The sequence below is a fragment of the Nomascus leucogenys genome, chromosome 1a (assembly GCF_006542625.1).
Source record: "Nomascus leucogenys isolate Asia chromosome 1a, Asia_NLE_v1, whole genome shotgun sequence".
In the NCBI taxonomy this organism is placed as follows: domain Eukaryota; kingdom Metazoa; phylum Chordata; class Mammalia; order Primates; family Hylobatidae; genus Nomascus; species Nomascus leucogenys.
The window spans coordinates 7,545,721-7,565,481 of record NC_044381.1 but is presented as its reverse complement, the minus strand read 5'-3'; the positions used below and the strand labels follow the sequence as shown (position 1 = coordinate 7,565,481).

The 19,761-nt window shown below is 38.6% G+C and overlaps 1 protein-coding gene across 13 annotated transcripts in view; it reads right to left on the bottom strand.

The window, feature by feature from the left end:
- The window catches only part of KDM4C (lysine demethylase 4C), a 497,722-nt gene that overhangs the window by 369,837 nt on the left and 108,124 nt on the right, over positions 1-19,761 (bottom strand). For all 13 annotated transcript variants that reach the window (XR_004029804.1, XR_004029805.1, XM_030812128.1 and 10 more), the window contains exon 6: positions 6,340-6,389. Coding sequence is in view for 9 of the 13 variants with exons in the window: in XM_030811740.1 (XP_030667600.1) it covers positions 6,340-6,389 (50 nt within the window). In the remaining 4 variants the exon portion in view is untranslated. The remainder of the gene's footprint in view (positions 1-6,339; positions 6,390-19,761) is intronic.

The following is a 19,761-nucleotide window of genomic DNA, read 5'->3' as shown; positions in this document are numbered from 1 at the left end:
ACCACTGTACTCTAGCCTGGGCAATGAGAGAGACTCAAAAAAAAAAAAAAAAGGAAGGAAGGAAGTTCAGTAAAACATGAGAAATGTTAATTCTTTACAATGTCTCTTAATAATGCAGCCCTCTGCTTATGGTTAATATTCATAATACATAAACCCAAAATAAAACACTGGTGAGTGGAGGGAAAGTAACACACTAATATAATGGCCATGTCCACACAACAAGATGTCCTAAGTCTTACACACAGAGAAGGGCACCAAGGGGCAGTCCCCAAATGCACAATCCACGGGGATGTTTTTATAAACAATTCAAATGGATCTATCAAACTTCTCAAATCTGTAACTTTCTGCAACACTAGATGAATTAAGTTTTAAATCAAAATCAGTGAAGAAAGAAGAGTCTGTTCCATTTTCTTTCGATATAGATTTGTAATCAGGACCCGAACAATGTGGTGACTGGTCATAACTTAATTTAAATTGGAAAACCACTGAAGGAAGGTAATTTGCAGTATATTAAGAATTTCATATTGGTTGAGAATTTATATTTACAATATGCTATCAGAATTTTATTTTACATAGTCCTGAAAAACACTTCATAAACAACACATCTTATATACAAAGTATGTGCCTTAAAATGAATTTTACCTCAAAATACCTGCAGGGCTACATGGTTCATACTCACTCTCACTCCACAGTCTATAAAACATGGTCAATTCCTTGACATACTAAAGTCAACTGCCTTTTTTTTTTTTGTCTTTTTTAAGATATTATAGCGGATCAAGCAAGCAAAGATGGTCTTTGGAAGCATCGAATCCAAATAACAAGTTAGAGGGATGGAAGGCTAGGATAACAAAGAGCTTGCATTCCAGAGACCCCAACAGAGCCCTAAAACCCTAAAAGCAATCCACAATAACCTTTCCTAAGAACACCAAAGTGCCGCTGAGAGTTTTGCAACACAGAGAAGTGTGTAGGATCCCATAAGCGCTCTCAAGGATCACGTGCTATACCCATCCAAAGGATGTTTCACATTCGATGTAAAAGTGAGCATGTGTGAAAAGCATTACTCTAAGTGAAAAAAGCAAAAAACAAGTCTACACGTAGTATGATTCCACTTATATGACACTTTAGAAAAGGTAAAATGATAGGGACAGAAACCAAATTAGTGGGTGCCAGGGAAGGGGAGAGCGGTTAAGTACAAAGAGGTGTGACGGAACTTTTTTGGGGTATTGGAAATGTGTTACATGTTGGTAACAGTGGCTTATCATGTGGTTTATTAATTACACCACTGTAAACATTTGTCAAAACTCAATGAGCTCTATTCTTAAAATAAGTGAATTTTACTGTAGATTTTACCTGAATAAAACTGACTCAAAAAAATCATTAAATCTTTTGAAACTATTTTTGAAATAGAGTAGATGTGTCCTAAAAATAGGGAACAGGTGTGTTCCTTCCTTCAAATGAAAAGTTCTCTATACTGTCAACTGGTTTATAGTTTATAATATATTAGCTATCGCTAACTAAGAAATTATTTTTAAATCCCAATCTTTTATGATTCAAATACAAACACACACTATAGTATTAAATCACCAAAAATTTCAGCCTTGAGAAAAGATTTTAAGATCAAAGCTTAGTGACTTTTTTATGGGTATACAAACACTAATTTGGCAAAGATGATGATAGCCATTAACTTTTTAGGAAAGGGGAGAGAAAGACAGGGAACAAAGGAGGGAGGAAGGGAAGAGAAATCAAACATGTAGATCTATTTCCAAACTAGTAAAAAATTTTTCTTGACAATTTTATTTGATAATTGAAATTTGCCAAGTATGCTTTGATGAAGTTTTATCACGGTTTTATATGACTGGTATGAGGCTTGAAAAATATAGCAACCATATAAACAAATGCTAAGGAAAAGAATACAAAAAAAAGGTATAGAAAATTGGTTCAGTGAAAAATGCTTTCAGAAACAGATGTACAGTATTTGATTTACACATGAAATTTCTTGGCAAGCTTATTTATGAAAAGAACCAATGACCTACACTGTATGCAGAGAAACCTAGTAACATTTACCCACATCTCTACTTGAGAGGTTGACATGAGAGGCACATATTACATTTGGCCTCTTGGTGCTTGCTAACGTTCATGGAGTGGTTACTCAGGAATGGATAGAAAATTATCCCTTCCCAGGCCTCACTCGACCCTAACGTCCCATAATCCATCAACATCTCTACCAGCAGAGCGCTCCAGGAGGAGTGCCAGGAGAACTTCATACGGATCCTGGAATGGAGAAGAATGGCGCTTCTCCTAAACAAGTGGCTTGTTTTCATCTCCTAGACGTGGTACACATTGTGTAATGGGCAAGTTTTTTCCATTTCAGGATAATTAGCAGAAAACCTAGATTTAAAATTTCCGCCCAGTTCAACTGGTGTGTGTGTCATTATACGCATGGGGTTTTTTTACTGCATTCCTGAGACCACTTTATTTCAGCTCTCACTTCCCACCCCCTTGAAATGTCACATGGATAATCTACGCACAAGTCACCAAGGACTCCCCGAGCCAAGAACATTGGAATCAAACGGGTCAGAGTTAAACTAACCAGGATTCTTCTGGTTCTGCCTCTGCCCAGCCCCATCCGCACCCTCAAATCAAAGAAATGTTCATTTCCCCATAATTCCTCCCTACTAGTTGGCATTCATTTCCTGAATTATTCCTCTCCATTCTCAGTTAAGAGAAGGGAACTAACAGTCTTTCACTCACAAATGTATTACGTTATCTGGGTGTATTTCATGTATTATTGCCCAATGTCTAAAATCCTACTAGGAACATGGCTGGATATAAAATATCCAATTACATTTAAATACAGACAGTGATATCACTGACATCAAATTATTAACAAATTAAGTTTACCAACTGTTTCTCCACTCTTAGTGAAATCCAGCTGATAGACGAAAATAAACATACCCTGACGCACCACACATTGATCTCCATGCCTAAGGCATGAGTTAGGCATGAAAGCAGAGGATATATCACTGGTCTTCTGCATTTTTTATGGCTTACAGGGCACTTTAAAATTGATTATTTATAATCAGAGGTATTTTATTTATAAGCCTTTCAAAACTAGACATTTTAATATAATATTTCAGACTATCAGCTAAGTGAATGCTTAAGGGAATAATATTTACCACTTTGAGAGCTAATAAAAGTACATTTCCCTAATTCCAAGAGAGAGGTATGAGAGCAGGTTAATTTAGAATCTGTTCATAAAATTAAAATGATTTATTTATTGCTGCTCTTCTACTCTCTTGACAGCAGTGGCTCATAATCTTTTTTGGACCAAATGATCTCAGGGGATTTGATGATGGCGTTCCCAGAAATCTACATATATGCCCAACTTTGAATATAATTTCAAAGAGTCCACTGAATGCCTGTCTGCATCCCACCCACAGACCTTTATCTACCCCCTGGCACATGGATCCCTGCAAATCGGGCTATGACCTTCTACTCCACAGGATTAAAATCAAGATTACTAGCCATTAAAAAAATTCCACAGTGTGCGTGCATGTACACACACACACACACACAGACACACACACACACACAAATGCTTAAAAGCATGAACTAAACTAACCCTTGGTAGCAATGTTTCTTCTATTCCCTTTTGCTGAATACTGCTTTTTTAATAAGGTAACAAAACCAACATTTGTTTCAAGTAAATACAAGGATCTGAAAGAATTGACCCCCTTCCACTATACTGTTCTTTGAAATAAGTTTCCTCCTAATCGTTCACACTTTCAAAACTGGCTGCACAAAGTCCTAAATCACATATTTTGGCCGAGTAACCAAAATGTTCAAAGTAAATCCTTTTCAGTTTTTTAAAATAGTAGCATTTTATTTCCCAATAAAGGACAAATGAAATATGAAATACTACTTTTCACAAAAATCTGTACACTTTCTCAATTTACCTTAATCTATATTTTGCTTAACTTAATATAACAGCAATATTATCTTTTTTCTAAAATAGGTGAGATTTAGACATTTTAAAAACTGAAAATCTTCCAAACTGTCATTCATGATTTAACATTATAACTCCCTTCTCCTCCATATTTGCAATCCAATTCTATCAAACCAAAAATTAGAAAGAATGCAATGGCATTACAGATGAATATAACAAGTATAAAAATTATAACAATTCACTTGAGATTTTTTATTACATTTATGTCTACATAATATGGGGGAAACCTGTATAAATGAGAAAGCAGCTGAAGGGCGAAATCAAACTCCTGGCTTTATTAGATGCAGGCCTAAATGCCTTTCGGATAAAATATTTGTAGGTGCCACAGTCAGTCAAGATTTCAATAGAAACCAAAGATGAAAGCATTCACGCATAAAAGGCAAGTGTGATAATTATGATGCGCAGACAAGATAATGGAAAATATCTGAGCCTACTTTTCATTTTATGAATCAAGTGTTGCTATGAGCTAGACATTCTATAATGCTCCATCATTCACACTGCATTCTTTTATCATTTTAATTATTTAGCAGAATTCAATTAATTTAGCTGGCATCTGGTCATCAGATACAAATCCTTCACTATCTTGTAGGGTCTTTTCCCTGCTTTATTTCTCAAAATATTGCTGCAAAAGAGTTTTGAATAAACAGGCAACTGATTTCAAGTTCTTGTTCATCCTTCAAGTTCATTAACCTCTTACTGATTAAACAAACGGTAACCATTTTCTGGAATGTCATTTTCAGACAGTTTGCTTCAAAGCATTAGAAGTTTGTATCAGAAATTTTAGTCTGTGACTCAGTATTGTAAGGTTTACATCGGCTTCATTTTAAAAGTTTTCTGGTAGCAAGATTAATAGAAAATGGTGGAAAAATTCTATTACAGAGAAGAAGATAGTTGAGTGTATGGTGTTAACACAAAGTTCGCTGCCTATGTAGTTAAGTGTTACAGTAATCATCTTATAAGCTCTGCTCTAATCTGTTATCCAAAACCTATTCATGAAAACAGTCCCTAACAAAGTTCAAGATTACAATTACATCAATCGTTATTATCACCATAATGTATTACATTTTTTAAAAGACGCTTTATAGTTATTAGCCTGACAAAATTATAATAATGCTTCTTAAAATGTAATACTATAACTGTTCCTTCTAATACTCTTCTGTAATTTAGGGGAAAGTAACCTTTAGGTGCCATTAACAGTTTCTGTTAAAAACTGTCAAGTCAAGCAATGAGGTTTCTCAGTGTCCCCATTTCATTATTAATTGAAAGCACATTTAAGGGAGGAACAAAATTCTTTTCCTAATAGAAGGCAAACCTAACACACCAATGAAACTTCGATCTGCACTGGACTAAAAGAGCACTGCTCGCTGAGGACTCAATCCTGGATAAAGGCAGAAGGCCTTGCTCCTCAGTTGTCACTCAAATGGAACTCCACTTTGCCCTGGAAATAAGTCACTACCAGCCTACATCTTCTTTCGGGAAGGGTGGCTAGCAAAACAGAAGCTAAGGATGGCAAGGGGTGAATGTGACTCTGCTTTCCATACGTAAGTAGATGAGGGCAAGGCTGCCTGGCATATCTTTAAAAAAAAAGAGGAAGGAGGAAGGTGGCTGCTTGCGCTGGCATTGTCTGCACACACAAAAGCAGGCACAGGATCATCAATAGAGGTCCAGAAAAGTTCTTTACTCTGGCCCCAAAGAAGCAGCAGCAGGCCATGAAAAATAAAAATGCAACCTGCAGTAAAGTAAGTTTAATTTTGCCAGTCCAAGAAGGCCCAAAATCTCATGTGTATTGTTACTCGGAGCCATTCACCTTCATACTTCCCCAAGGGCACACCCCCAGTCCCAGTGGGCTGGGTGTTGGCACTGACAGAAGAACTGGGTGTTGGCACTGACATAACCCTTGGGGGAAACGGTAGATCAACAGAAAAAGTAGTCATGAAAAAACCGTACCCCAAGATGCAGCAACAACACTGTCTGGAAGAATGCAACTTAATTAAAAAAAAAATTATCGGCACAATGATGTTGAATGCATTACATTAAAAATAATTTTTTTAGAAACTACCAAAACAGATTAAGGGCAATCACTTCATGAAATACTAAACAGTCAACTGAAATAACCATGACGATTATGCAACAGGGAAAGAATAATATTCACAAACTAATATGAAAAAATTTAAAATTGTTCAATTAAAAACACATGTAAAAATCAGTAACTTGAATAGAATAAAACCAACAGAGTAACAGTCTATATTGTAAAAAGTACCTCAAAAACAAAGAACCTGCAAAACACAGAAACATATAAAACACAGAAAACAAATTTAAAAAGCAAGTTTTACCTTGAGCTAGTCTTTCAAGTCGTTTTCCATGCTCCGGAGGTATAGCATACCTAAAATTTTAAACATAAATAAAAATTTTAGGTTTATAATTTTTCAGCTAGTAGCCTAAGGACATCTATTCCTAAATAATGTCATATAAAAGAAATTCAACACCAAACTCCACTTAGATGAACTGAGTAGAGATTAGAAAGCCAATCACAGAGTCATATTCCTTAGACAATGAACAGAAGAAAAATATGCCTATAAATTACCAATTTCAACATCACAACTCATCATGCCAACCACATTTTACAAATTAGGGAACAAAGGCCGAAGGCAGGTAAACTGCTCAGCAACAAGACAGCTAGTCACAGCCTAGAGACCTTCTGCCAGCTCTCACAGCACTCCAGCACCCTAGGGTTGTTTTGGGAGTATGTTTTTTGTTTTGTGGTTGGTTGATTTTGGCTTCTGTTTTTAAGAAAATCTGGGTTGCTCTCTTTTTAAATTTTAAAATATTTTTATTGACAAGCAGAACAGAACACAAAATTATTACACCAACATTTATATTTCCACCAAATCTTACTAAGAACACTGTAATTTTCAAACAGACTTTAATAAGCAAAAGATTATCAGCCTTAAAAAAAGTTTTATTTCATAATTATGTGACTTTTAAAATCATGATTATAGTAAAAAATTTTCACCCTTAAAGAACAGAAATACTCATTTCTAGGTCTATAGTTATTTTTACTATGGACTTGCTAAGAAATTTTAAAACAACAATCTCATAATATCCTATACAAACACTAAATTGTAAAGGCATTTTAATGAGGAAATTTAATGAGGATATTAACAATAAATTTGAATAATCATTCCATGTTTTACATATAAACTATACTTTTGAAGACCTCTATTTGCTGCACTTACTAGCTCAATATATACTTAGTACAAGCTACTTCTTACTAAAGTAACTTAACTAATTTTACTTAAAACCACACTTGGTTTCATTTAATGCTACTGATAACATATGCAAAACTTAATTGGATCCGATATAACTATGCAATTCACTAAAAGAAAATTCAATCATATATCCTGTTGCTTAAGGCACTGCTAATAAAATTATTCCAACTGAAATGGGAAGATAAAACTTTAGCATAACTAAATGACTATCACCCAATGTATATTTATGGCCACTTCTTACCAGTTCTTAACTCCTGGCTTGCATCACAAATATACCCAGAAAAGGGGTGTGGGTGTGGGTGTAGGTATAGGCATGGGTGTGGGTGTGGGGGTGTGTCCATTCCAAACAAGAGGGTCAGCCTTCCTCATCACACACACACATACACACACATGTAATATGAATATGCCTGCCAACAAAAAGGTAGGATATGGAGATATTTATATATGCAGATTCATTTTTCTGAAAAATTGGTAAAGTTAAGGCTCCTCAATCTAAAGTTCAACCATATACTCACAGAAAATTTAGCTATCCTTATCTGCAGAAAGGAGGAAAAAGTAAGGCAAGATGGCTCTACTCCTACTCTGATCCTCAGTTTACTCCTAGAATCTGAATCATATCCATCCAATCTCCTCATTCCTCTCCTCCTAGGTAGGCTTACTGGCCTATTATTTTCTACAAGTATTTCCCAGGTGCAGCTATTCCTATCTTGGCCAAAAGATTTAATTAGTTCTACTTTTCTTCTTTTAGATGGAAGACAGTGTCTCAATTTCTTTTCAAATTCTATAAATATCGAGTTCATTTTAAAATCATAATGAATTATTAATAAAATTCTTACAGTTAACCAATTATTGCTATAGTTTAATAGCTTCAGAAATAATCGAAAGGATGAAAACTTCCTTCCAATCACAGCCCCGTACATGGAAGACATGTTATATTTCCCACGTAGAACTAAATCCTCAAACTGAAAGCCATACTGTGGTAATATCCAGTGAAGCACAAATGGGCAAAAATGCCTTCAAGCAGAGGTCACTCTCCTTCCCTGCCTTAGTCATTATCTTGCTCAAAGTGAACCTACTCATCTCCATGCTTATCCCTGTGAAATATTTTACATGCTTCTCTCTTCTGTTATCAATGCTATGCTTTGTTACACAGTATTTAAATAATGACATAGCTATGTAATGTTTCGTATACAAATAACTTTGAAAGTTCCCTGAATGAGCCCAAAACCCTGCCTGAGGGTCTGACAAAGGACAGTCCGAAGATAAGAAATAATGCTAATAAAACTGGAATGTCATCATCAGATTTTTCTGTTTTTAATGTTTCCACATAATAAAGGAACTAGGAAAGACTAATTTTAATGTTTTAGAAATTCAACCAAGAGCCAAATCATTGTTCTTGCCATGAACAATAAAATCAGAGCACTACCCCAGTCAGCAGTCAAGAAGCAATATGCCTCCATGTACCATCTTGACAACCCCAAAATCTTGCTCAAAAGATACTACTATTCTTTTAATCAATTATCTCACTCTGTCAATAAAGCCCAAGGGGATCAAAGAACAATTCTGTTCTCTATATACAAGTCGCAGGGCTGGAAGGGCCCTTAAAAATAATCTTGTTAGGCCAGGCGCGGTGGCTCATGCCTGTAATCCCAGCACTTTGGGAGGCCAAGGTGGGCAGATCATGAGATCAGGAGACCGAGACCACCCTGGCTAACAAGGTGAAACCCCATCTCTACTAAAAATACAAAAAATTATCTGGGTGTGGTGGCGGGCGCCTGTAGTCCCAGCTACTCGGGAGGCTGAGGCAGAAGAATGGCATGAAGCCAGGAGGTGGAGCTTGCAGTGAGCCGAGATGGAGCCACTGCACTCCAGCCTGGGTGACAGAGCAAGACTCCATCTCAAAAAAAATCTTGTTTAGCACTTTCTATGCTTTTTTTCTGTTTCCATACCATTACAGAGGCAGAATCACTAACACCTCTAATTACCAGCAATAACTGGCACCTGGGAGAATGAAGGACAGCGGAAACATCCATCCTTCATGGATGCAGTACGCAGCATACTCTGAAAAAAGCTCCCTAGGTGATTCTGACAGGGCAGTACATTATAATGAATGAACGAAAGAATGGGGTGATTTCTAATTACCATATCTAAGAACCTTTGCTTGGTCCTGACTCCCCACAACCTCCCTGATGTCGGATGATAGATTTGTGTATGCCAAGCTTTTTTATGTTTTTCCTTCAGATTTTTTTTTCCAGTAATACCACAATGGCCCAAGTCGGAATGCTAAACAAAAGCTTCATATAGCACTTTCAAACCTGCAGTCAATGTGTGTAGGCTGACAGACAGCCCTTGCCTGTAAGAAGGTGGGCACCTGGCTTCAGGGGCACTCAGTCACATTGCATTTGAACACTAGACTCACTGTCTTCTCTGCAACAGCACCCCTGCTAACCCTACACCACGGCACTACTTTGATGGGCAACTGCACCAATTTGAAGCCAAACACAACTCTAATCTGTTTCAAACCATGCCATGAGAAGAGAGAGAAAGAAAGAAAAGACAACAAAACAGCAAGGCGCATATGTTTTCACGTGTTTTCCAGCAACCAACTTCCTCGGTAGAGGGGAACGCACATTAAACAAGAACGGGAAAGCACCATCTAAGAGACATTGCACAAGCCACTTCACCACTGTCAGACCTCGTCTACCTCATAGAACAACACGGAACGGATCAACTGAGTCATATTTACGAGCTCATTGTTAAAAGATGGCTAAATCACTTCTCGGCCTTTTGGCTAAGATCAAGTGTAAATGATGGCTACAAGGCAATGAGGTGTGCCTGACTTGCTGCCCCCACACCCAGTAAACTTGAGAAAATGTTCAAAAAGTATCAGTTCAAACAATCCTAACATCAAGGGTCAGACAGGCACATAAAAGGCTGACTACAATTTGAAAGAACCCAGGAAAGCACAGTACCTTTTTGCAACCCATCGGAATATCCAAAACTCAACCCTCCAGCAGCCTGACGATCAGGCCCTATGTTCTCTTTCTCTACTGCACCATCACAGGCCCAAGCAAACGCAGGATACTCAAATCACCAGGTGGTTGAGTCATTTCGGTTACTGTCCCAAAAATTTTCCTTTATAATAGATGTGCTGCTGGTAAGAATCACTTTAAAACAATCTAATTCAATTGAGGAGATAGGTGCTGAGCACCTGCCACATATAAAGCATTGCAGGAAGAACTCAAGGCATTTTCCATGTAAGTAGCGGGGGTAGAAATACATATAGACATTGCTAAGACCTATCAGAATGAAGCCTAGATTGTGGCACATGGATCTCAGCAACATCAAGTGCTCAGGCACATCCACTATCATATGGCAGTTAGTGTGAATAACAAGAGGATAAAAGAGAAGGGAAGACCTCTGACTTCTCAAAACACCCAAAGTTATCGCCACTAGAGATGAACTCTAATGCCTCAACTCTGGGACACTTATCTTACATCTGAAATAAGTATCATTACTCATTTACATTTCTAAGATTACTTCATAGTTCTACCTACCAGGCACCAGGACAAAATTAGTCTTCCTGTCCTAAACAGAAATAAGATACAGTAAAACACCCACTCCTCTTTCCAAGCTCAGCTCAAGACGACCCCCCCCCAGGAGAACTCCCACTCCCTCTCTTGCTGTATCAACAATCTCACATGCAGGCATCCACCCTGGCACTCAGAATACATGTGTATTTCTACCTTCCTGCCTCCCTACTATCCTATCTCAGCTCCCTAAGAGGAAGGGTCTATGGCTTTCTCCCGGAATACAGCACCAGAAGAACAGATATTCTGTATTTGCTGACTTATGTCACTCTCAAATGATAAACCATATTTCTGCTCCTCCAAGATGGAAGTCCTGGAGAAGAGGAAGGAAACGGGAAGATGAAAAAATCATGAAAGCAGAAAATGGGAAGGAAGGCTATGTCAGCAAACCTCATTTCCTGACTGTAGGGTCAGCCTGGCATGCTCAGGACCAACTGCTGCCATCCTCAATCAACCGTCTACTTCAGTCAAACTCCCAAGACCTAAATGTCTCCCAGGGCTCCTCACCAACTTTTTTTTTTTTTTTTTTTAACGTAGAGATGAGGGTTTCACTATGTTGCCCAAGCTGGTCTCAAACTCCTGGGCTCAAGTGATCGTCCCACCTCTGCCTCCCAAAGTGCTGGGATTACAGGCCACCACGAGCCACTGTGCCAGTTCACATTTTCATTATAGCGTGGTCTCCCCGTAATTCATCCTTGTCTTCTCTTCATTCCTCCTGGGTCTTACCCAGAGCTATGTTGCCTACGAAGTCCACAGGCTGTGAAAGATAACATGTGCTCAAGGTAGACTGGGCAGGCTTGGGGCTCTGAAATTCCACATAAACCACTTTCCCAGGAGAACTGCCCTAAAAATTTAGCTTCATGAACTGTAGCAGCTGTCACAAAAAAAGTCATCCAATTCCTTTATAAAATGAAAAATGAGTAATAAAGTTAAACAGCAACATGTTTGTACTTTATTAAAATATGCTAATAGTCTTTATCTAAACAAGTTTTGAAAATCAGTATAAGTCACTGTCAGACAACAGCTGAAACAGAATGCCCTGAATGAGAGCAAATGACAGGAGGAAAAAAGCCCTTTAAAAAAACCTGGGGCTTTTAAGAAGTTTTAAATCCTGCTGCTCTGATAACATCCAAGTGTTTATTAATTTTTGTCTAATATACTACTATGGACATACCTCATTTTATTGCACTTTGTTGTGCTTTAAAGATGCTGCATTTTGACAAACTGAAGGTCTATGGCAATGCAGTGCTAAGCAAGCCTATCTGTGGCATTTTTCCAACAGCACGTGCTCGCTTTGAATCTGTGTGTCACATTTTGGTAATTCTCACATTTCAATCTTTTTCATTATTATATCTGTTATGGTGATCTGTCATCAGTGACCTTTGATGTTGCTACTGCGATTGTTTGGGGGCACCACAAACCATGCCCACATAAGTGGGTGAACATAATAAATGTGTGTGTTCTGACTGCTCCGTCGGCTAGCTGATCCTGTCTCTCTCTCTCTCTCTCTCTCTCCCCTCAGGCTGCCCTATTCCCTGAGACACAATAATACTGCAGTTAAGCCAATAATAACCTTCCAATAGCCTCTAAGTGTTCAAGAAAAAGAAGAGCTGCATGCCTCTCATTTTAAATCAAAAGCTAGAAATGATTTAGCTTAGTAAGGAGGGCATTTTGAAAGCTAAGATAAGCTGAAAATTAAGAATGCAAAGAAAAAGTTACTGAAGGAAATTAAAAGTGCTACAACAACGAACACAAGAATGATAAGAAAACAAAAAACATTGCTGATATGGAGAATGTTTGTATGGTCTGGACAGAAGATCAAACCAGCAACAACATTTCCTTAAACCAAATCCTAATCCAGAGCAAGGCTTCAATTCTCTTCAATTCTATGAAGACTGACAGAGGTGAAGAAGCTGCAGAATAAAAGCTGGACTCTAGCAACATGACGTTTAAGGAAAGCCATTGTATCCATAAGAAAGAAGTACAAGATGAAACAGCAAGTGCTGCTGATGTATTAATAGAAGTTGCAGCAAATTATGCAAATCTAGCTAAGATCATTAATGAAGGTGGCTATATTAAACAACAGATTTTCAATGTGGAGGAAACCTCCTTATACCTACTAGAAGAAGATGCCATCTAGGACTTTCCCAGATAGAGGAGTCAATGCCTGGCTTCAAAGCTTCAAAGGGACGGGCACAGTAGCTCACGCCTGTAATCCCAGCACGCCTGTAATCCCAGGCTGAGGTGGGTGGATCACCTGAGGTCAGGAGTTCATGACCAGCCTGGTCAACATGGTGAAACCCTGTGTCTACTAAAAATACAAAAATTAGCCAGGCATGGTGGTGCATGCCTGTAATCTCAGCTAATCGGGAGTCTGGGCAGGAGAATCACTTGAACCCAAGAGGTGGAGTGGTGCGCGCCTGTAATCCCAACTACTCAGGAGGCTGAGGCAGGAAATTGCTTGAACCCAGGAGGCGGAGGTTGCAATGAGACGAGATTGCACCATTGCATTCCAGCCTGGGCCACAAGAGTGAAACTCTGTCTCAAAGAAAAAAAAAAAAAAAAAAAACTTCAAAGGACAGGCAGAACTCTATTGTTAAAGGCGAATGTGGCTGGTGACTTTAAATTACATCCAATGTTCATTTACCATTCTAAAAATCATAGGACCCTTAAGAATTATACTAAATCTACTTTGCCTGTGCTGTATTCAGGAGACTCATCTCACGTGCAAAGACCCACACAGGCTCAAAATAAAGGGATGGAGGAATATTTACCAAGCAAATGGAAAGCAAAAGAAAAGCCAGGGATTGCAATCCTAGTCTCTGGTAAAACAGACTTTAAACCAACAAAGACTAAAAAAGACAAAGAAGGCATTACATAATGGTAAAGGGATCAATGCAACAAGAAGAGCGAACTCCTAAATATATATGCAGCCAATACAGGAGCACACAGATTCATAAAGCAAGCTCTTAGAGACCTACAAAGAGACTTAGACTTCCACATAATAATAGTGGGAGACTTTAACACCCCACTGTTAATATTAGATAGATAAACGAGACAGAAAATTAACAACGATATTCAGGACTTAAACGCAGCTCTGGACCAAGTGGACCTAATACACATCTACAGAACTCTCCACCCCAAATCAATACCTCTTTTATTTCTCATCTTCTCTGCCAATAACAAGTCCTATCCACTCTACGACCTCAAAACCTTGTGTCTATCTCCCAGCAGTATCACCCCAATTTCAACCTTTATCAGCCTTCAGCTAGACTATTGTCACTATTACAGTTTAAAAACCTTCATGCCTCACTGCCTGGCTTTCAAGACCCCCACAATTTAACTCCAACCTTCTTAAATATGAACATTCCACTCCCTACAGGCTGGACTAAGAATTATTCTATCACTCACATAGGTGTCTACCTCACTCCTCCCCTCAAAATACCCCTCTCCATGTTTCAATTCACAACCTCTCAAACCCCACCCAGATTCCACCACCTTGAAGCCTTCTTTGACCATTATAAATCTCAGCCATCTCATCCCTTTTCTTCCTCCCAGAGCCCTTCAATTATATATTATGTAGTATTATATACTACTTCCCAAAGCAAGATGCTGCTCAATGTGCATACATCATTTTTGTCTTGATAGGTCTTGAGTTCTATGAGGCAGAAAAAGCCTACCACCACCCAGACATTTTAACATAAACTATCCATTTTCATCTACCTTGTAGAGTGCCTGCTCCACAGCCAGGCCCTAAATTATGGGCCACAATTGCTCAATTATGTAGCTAATTCCAAATTCTTCGAGGATAAGAATGTACTTTGCATCTTTTTTGCATACTTTGAAAACCATCAAATAAAATGCTTACCATTGTATACACTCAAGTACATACTGGTTTGTTAAAATTAATAATTATTCATTTAAGCTTTGGGACAGTAGGGTTTTTCTTGAGCTACTCTGCATACTGCTAAAGTACTGCTAACACTAAAAAACTGAATCACTAATGAACTATGAACACACTAATTAGATATTTACAGGATTATGTTGCATTTAAAACTGAAGTCTTTTATAAATTTTTTTTAAGATTTATTTTGAAGGCCAAGGAAAACAAAATTCCTTTAAACATATCTTCAGGTGATTTACTCAAAAATTAAACATAAACTGATATAGCCCTGCAGTTGTGAAACAAACACTACCTTGAACTGAATGAGATTAGGCCAACATTTCACAATAATAGTAAGTAAATCTATACTTTTGAAAATCTACTTTCTCTAGTTCAAGTTTTCTCTAGGAACTGTCCTCTTTGTGCTTCTTTCAAGATACGCTCAGTCCACTTACTTGTTTACCAGTACTTCTCAAAGACTAACTCCTACTTCTCAGATCACTCCCTCAAAACTCCCTATTGTTTTTTGGGAGCCCTGGGGCTGTGTGTTTAGGAACAAATGGTTTCTGTTGTCCCACTGCCCACATGTCTGTCACAGGGCTGTCACAGGCAGCTGCCATAGGTCCCTCTGTCGCTGTCACCAACAAGGGCTGCAGCACCTACAGATGACCCAGCTTCCACTCACCTTGTGACATCCAGGACCACAGAGGGGAGAATTCCTTCCAGACCCATGTCATGCTCAGGCAGGTCAGTCCTAAAACAGGCCTGCCCTATGCTCCCTGCGTCTAACTAAGGCTGTGTGAAGTAGTCATTTCCTCCCTTATTCATGTTTCTCCTTCTTGTTGCTGTTTTGCTCACAGTCATCCCCTGTGAAGAAGAAAGCCCAGTCCCTCAAGGACAATTTTTTAACAGATAACAACCCCAAAATGATCCCCCTGGCCCCATTCCTCGCATAAGCTTGTATGCCTGACTTGCCCTCTACCTTCACTAAAGTGTTCAAAAACACAGTGAAAAAGAAGAACTGACCAATAATATGATTACAGCTCATCACAGCCATCATTTATTGAGCACTGATAACACACCAGAACTTATGCAAAGATGCTGTAATACAAGTTCTACTACTACCTCCATGTAACTAATGAGGAAGCCAAAGATTTCTTACAGGCATCTCTTCACTCAAGCAAAGTGATGACAGAGCTGGCACCTAACCCCAGACCTATCTTAACTCCAAAGTACAAGATCTACTCTCCAACCCATTTTCCAACACTGTTTCCCAAACAATCACTATGAAGATGTCAAAAAGAAGTGACGGAGCCCATCTGTCCTCCAAGGGAAAAACCCCCCTCTTACAATGAACAAGCAAAAGACAATGGCATTTTAAACAAACTGAGATACGAAGAACAAGACCAGCAAACCACTACCTGAAGTGGTTGTTTTTTTCAGAGGGGATGCAAGGGAGTTCTTGTTACAAAAACACTTTATGAATCAAAAAGTAAAGTATATTTCACAAAACTCAAAATTCCTGAAGTAGTTAATTTACAATACACTTTTTAATCAAACCATACTCGTAACCAATTGTCAAAAAGATTGAACCACTATGGATTTTATAGATGTGACTATGTTACATTTTCACATTACTTATGGTGCTAACAAGTTTTAATACTTGTGCATTTATTAAAGATTAAGCATTAAGTTTTAAATTATGAAGTCTTGTTAGTTAACTGTGTAAAGTAGAACATTTCATACTTAATTTTCATTTCTTAAAAACAGATGAACGTGAGAAACAGAAAGCAAGGCTATAGGGGATGCTGCAGGCAGGCTGCCAAGTCCCACTCCTGGCAAGGCCCTTGCTGCCTTCATGAGTTCAGGTTCCCTCCCCCAAGAACATACCCCTTGAAGAGGGAGGGAATGGCGGCCCACATGCAAGGGATGGTCCAGGCTTGAGTATAAAGGCTTGGCCATCTTGCCTGAATTTGGGGCAATTCTGAAGGGCAATGTCAGCTCCAGCACTGCCCTTAGGATCTGCCAGACTCTGCTGGAGTTTACCTTCCCCTTCTGCCCAGTCCTGCCTCCCCCACTGTGAGCAGTATTATTCCTGGAGCACTATACAAGAAAGCCCCGACACACAAATCTCAGAGTGAACTCCCCAAGTAATCTAAGCTAAAACAGTAAGAATAAACATGTTTGTAAACAGGTGTCACTTAAATGCCAGTCCTCTTGCCTTGTAAGCTAGGCATCTAAGAGTACGGCCTGGAGAATGAGGTGTCTGAAATGAGGCCCTACAGAATCTGAGATTAAAAGCCTCTGAGAAAAGGAACTCAGCTAGAGCTTAGCCGCACCCTTAACACCATTCGTGGCCCATTTCCCGACATAACATTCAGATGAAAACCAGAAACCCTAGCAACCATATGTGCAGGCAGTCATAACTGTGGAAGCCACAATGAGAAAAAAATCCTTACAAGAAGGGAATAACTAAGCTTTGGAAAGGTGGGCAGTTCTTTTTAATCTAGGATTTCAAATACAATTCAATATCCATACACATGTAAATTAATTCCCCGAGCAATGAGAAAAATTAGTAAGTTACCACTACCTAACATCATTGTTATAAAATCTAGTAAGAAAACGGCACAAAACTTGACTTTCAAGAAATAATATATTTTCTATTACCTAGTCTACTGAATATTTTCTAAGTAGCAAATAATTTAGTGTTTTACACACTTTTTTTCATGAGAAAAAAGTTATTCTAAATTAGTTGATATCAACTCTGAACAACTTTTAAAAAGCTTTCCTGACCTCTCCAAAATACTCAACATATAATACATGCAGTAATAAAGTGACTTTTCTAGTACAGTCAGCCCTCCATACCGAGAGTTCCACATCCATGGAGTCAACCAATCACAGATGAAAAATATGTGGAGGGGAAACTGTCGTGTCTGTACGAACATGTACAAACTGTTTCTCTGGTCAGTATTCCCTAAACAATTTGGGATAACAACTATTTATATAGCATTTACATTGTATTAGGGATTACAAGTAATCTAGAGATGATGTAAAGTATAGGGGAGGATGTGCATGGGTAATTACCACGCACTTCATATCAGGGACGTGAGCAGCCACAGGTTTTGGTATTGTGAATGGAACCTGGAACCAATAGCTCATGGATACTGAGGGGTGGCTCAACTAGGTGATCCAGTTAACCGATTTTCAAACTGCTTTTTATGGCACACCCCAAAGTTCCCAGGGTTTCCTGGGATGAATGCTATGTTATCTACGGAAACTCTCTTCATGTGAGGGTATTTTCCTAAAGTTTCCTCACGTAGGACTGCCTACACATATGGCTGCTAGAGTGTCTCTAGTTCACCTAAACGTTCTGTCAGGAAATGGGCCACCGGTGGCATAAGGGAGAGGCAAAGGTCGAGCTGAGTTCTTTTTCTCGGGGGTTTTTTATCTGGTGTCTTTATAGGGCCTCAGCTCTACAAGGTGCCTCCAGGGAGGGTTTGGTGCGAGAAAGCTTCTCACCACACATTCCATCCAGATCAGCTCTGCCTTATGTTTTCTGCTTTAAATATTGAGATTCTGCAGAAACTTTCACGTATAGAAAGTTTTGAAAATCTCTGTGTTAAAGTTTTTCCAAAGTAGGGACCTATCACAGAAAATATTCTTTGTGGTTGATACATAAGTGTTCTGTGTAAGATTTGGATTCCATGTAAGATTTTAATTCCACTGAAATTTTGCCCACAAGGGTTCTGCTACTGCAATAAAAGACAGTGGGGAGGTGCACAGGAGGGGCTAAAAGCTTTGTGTGTCAACTGTAAGTAAGTTTCGTAAGTAGAGGCCATTCTGTCGAGTTCACATGTTCACGGTATTATTAACACCTAGCTCAGTACCTGACACAGGTGTGTGCTCAGTAAGTATTTAATGAACAAATTAGAAAAACATAAAACCATAAATCACCAAACACAGATGCAATGTTTTATAACAGCATCAAGCATTAATAAAACAGGGGAAAATGCCATTTCGAGAAGATTCTAAAATATAAGAACACAAAAAGTTAACAACAAATGAAAAACATGCCCATATAAAGCTGTCTGCCATATCAAAAATTTTCTGAAGCAAACTTTTCCCAACAAAAAATAATCTTACCTTATATAGGAATCTTCAGAGAACATTACTCTTTCCAAGTGATCATTTATTCAAGTATCAATTGTGGTTTCTGATACCAAAATGGTACTACAGAAGCAAGCTGGATTCACTCCTCCCACAACCCTCACAGAAAACCAAAAACAAAAATATACAGCACTGGCCGGGAGCGGTGGCTCACGCCTGTAATCCCAGCACTTTCAGAGGCCGAGGCGGGCGGATCACGACGTCAGGAGATCAAGACCATCTTAGCCAAAATGGTGAAACCCCGTCTCTACTAAAATACAAAAAATTAGCTGGGTGTGTAGGTGTGTGCCTGTAATCCCAGCTACTTGGGAGGCTGAGGCAGGGGAACTGCTTGAACCCAGCAGGCGGAGGTTGCAGTGAGCTGATATTGCACCACTGCACTCCAGCCTGGTGACAGAGCAAGACTCTGTTTTTAAAAAGAAAAAAAAAAAAATATATATATATATATATACACACACACATATTTATATATATATACGTATATATACACATATATGTATATAACTTATATATGTATATGTGCATATATAAGTTATATACATACATATATGCGTATATATATATACAGCATCAGGTCATCATCACCAGCAATTTCCTAGAACTCAAATATGAGGAGGAGTCAGTTCCCAGAGAAGTAAAAAAAGTCCAAGCAAATGGTAGGAGAATAAGAGACTTCTATATCCTCAGCACCCCTTCCTTTGATCTGCCTGAAGTCAAGTGTGCAGAAAATATACCCCCCACTCACGGTTTCTATACTAGAATAGAGATCAAGGTGGACAACCAGCTTCCCCACCATTGTGGGTTTCCTAGGAGGACCCCTGTCCCTTCTTCAATCTGTAGGAAGCA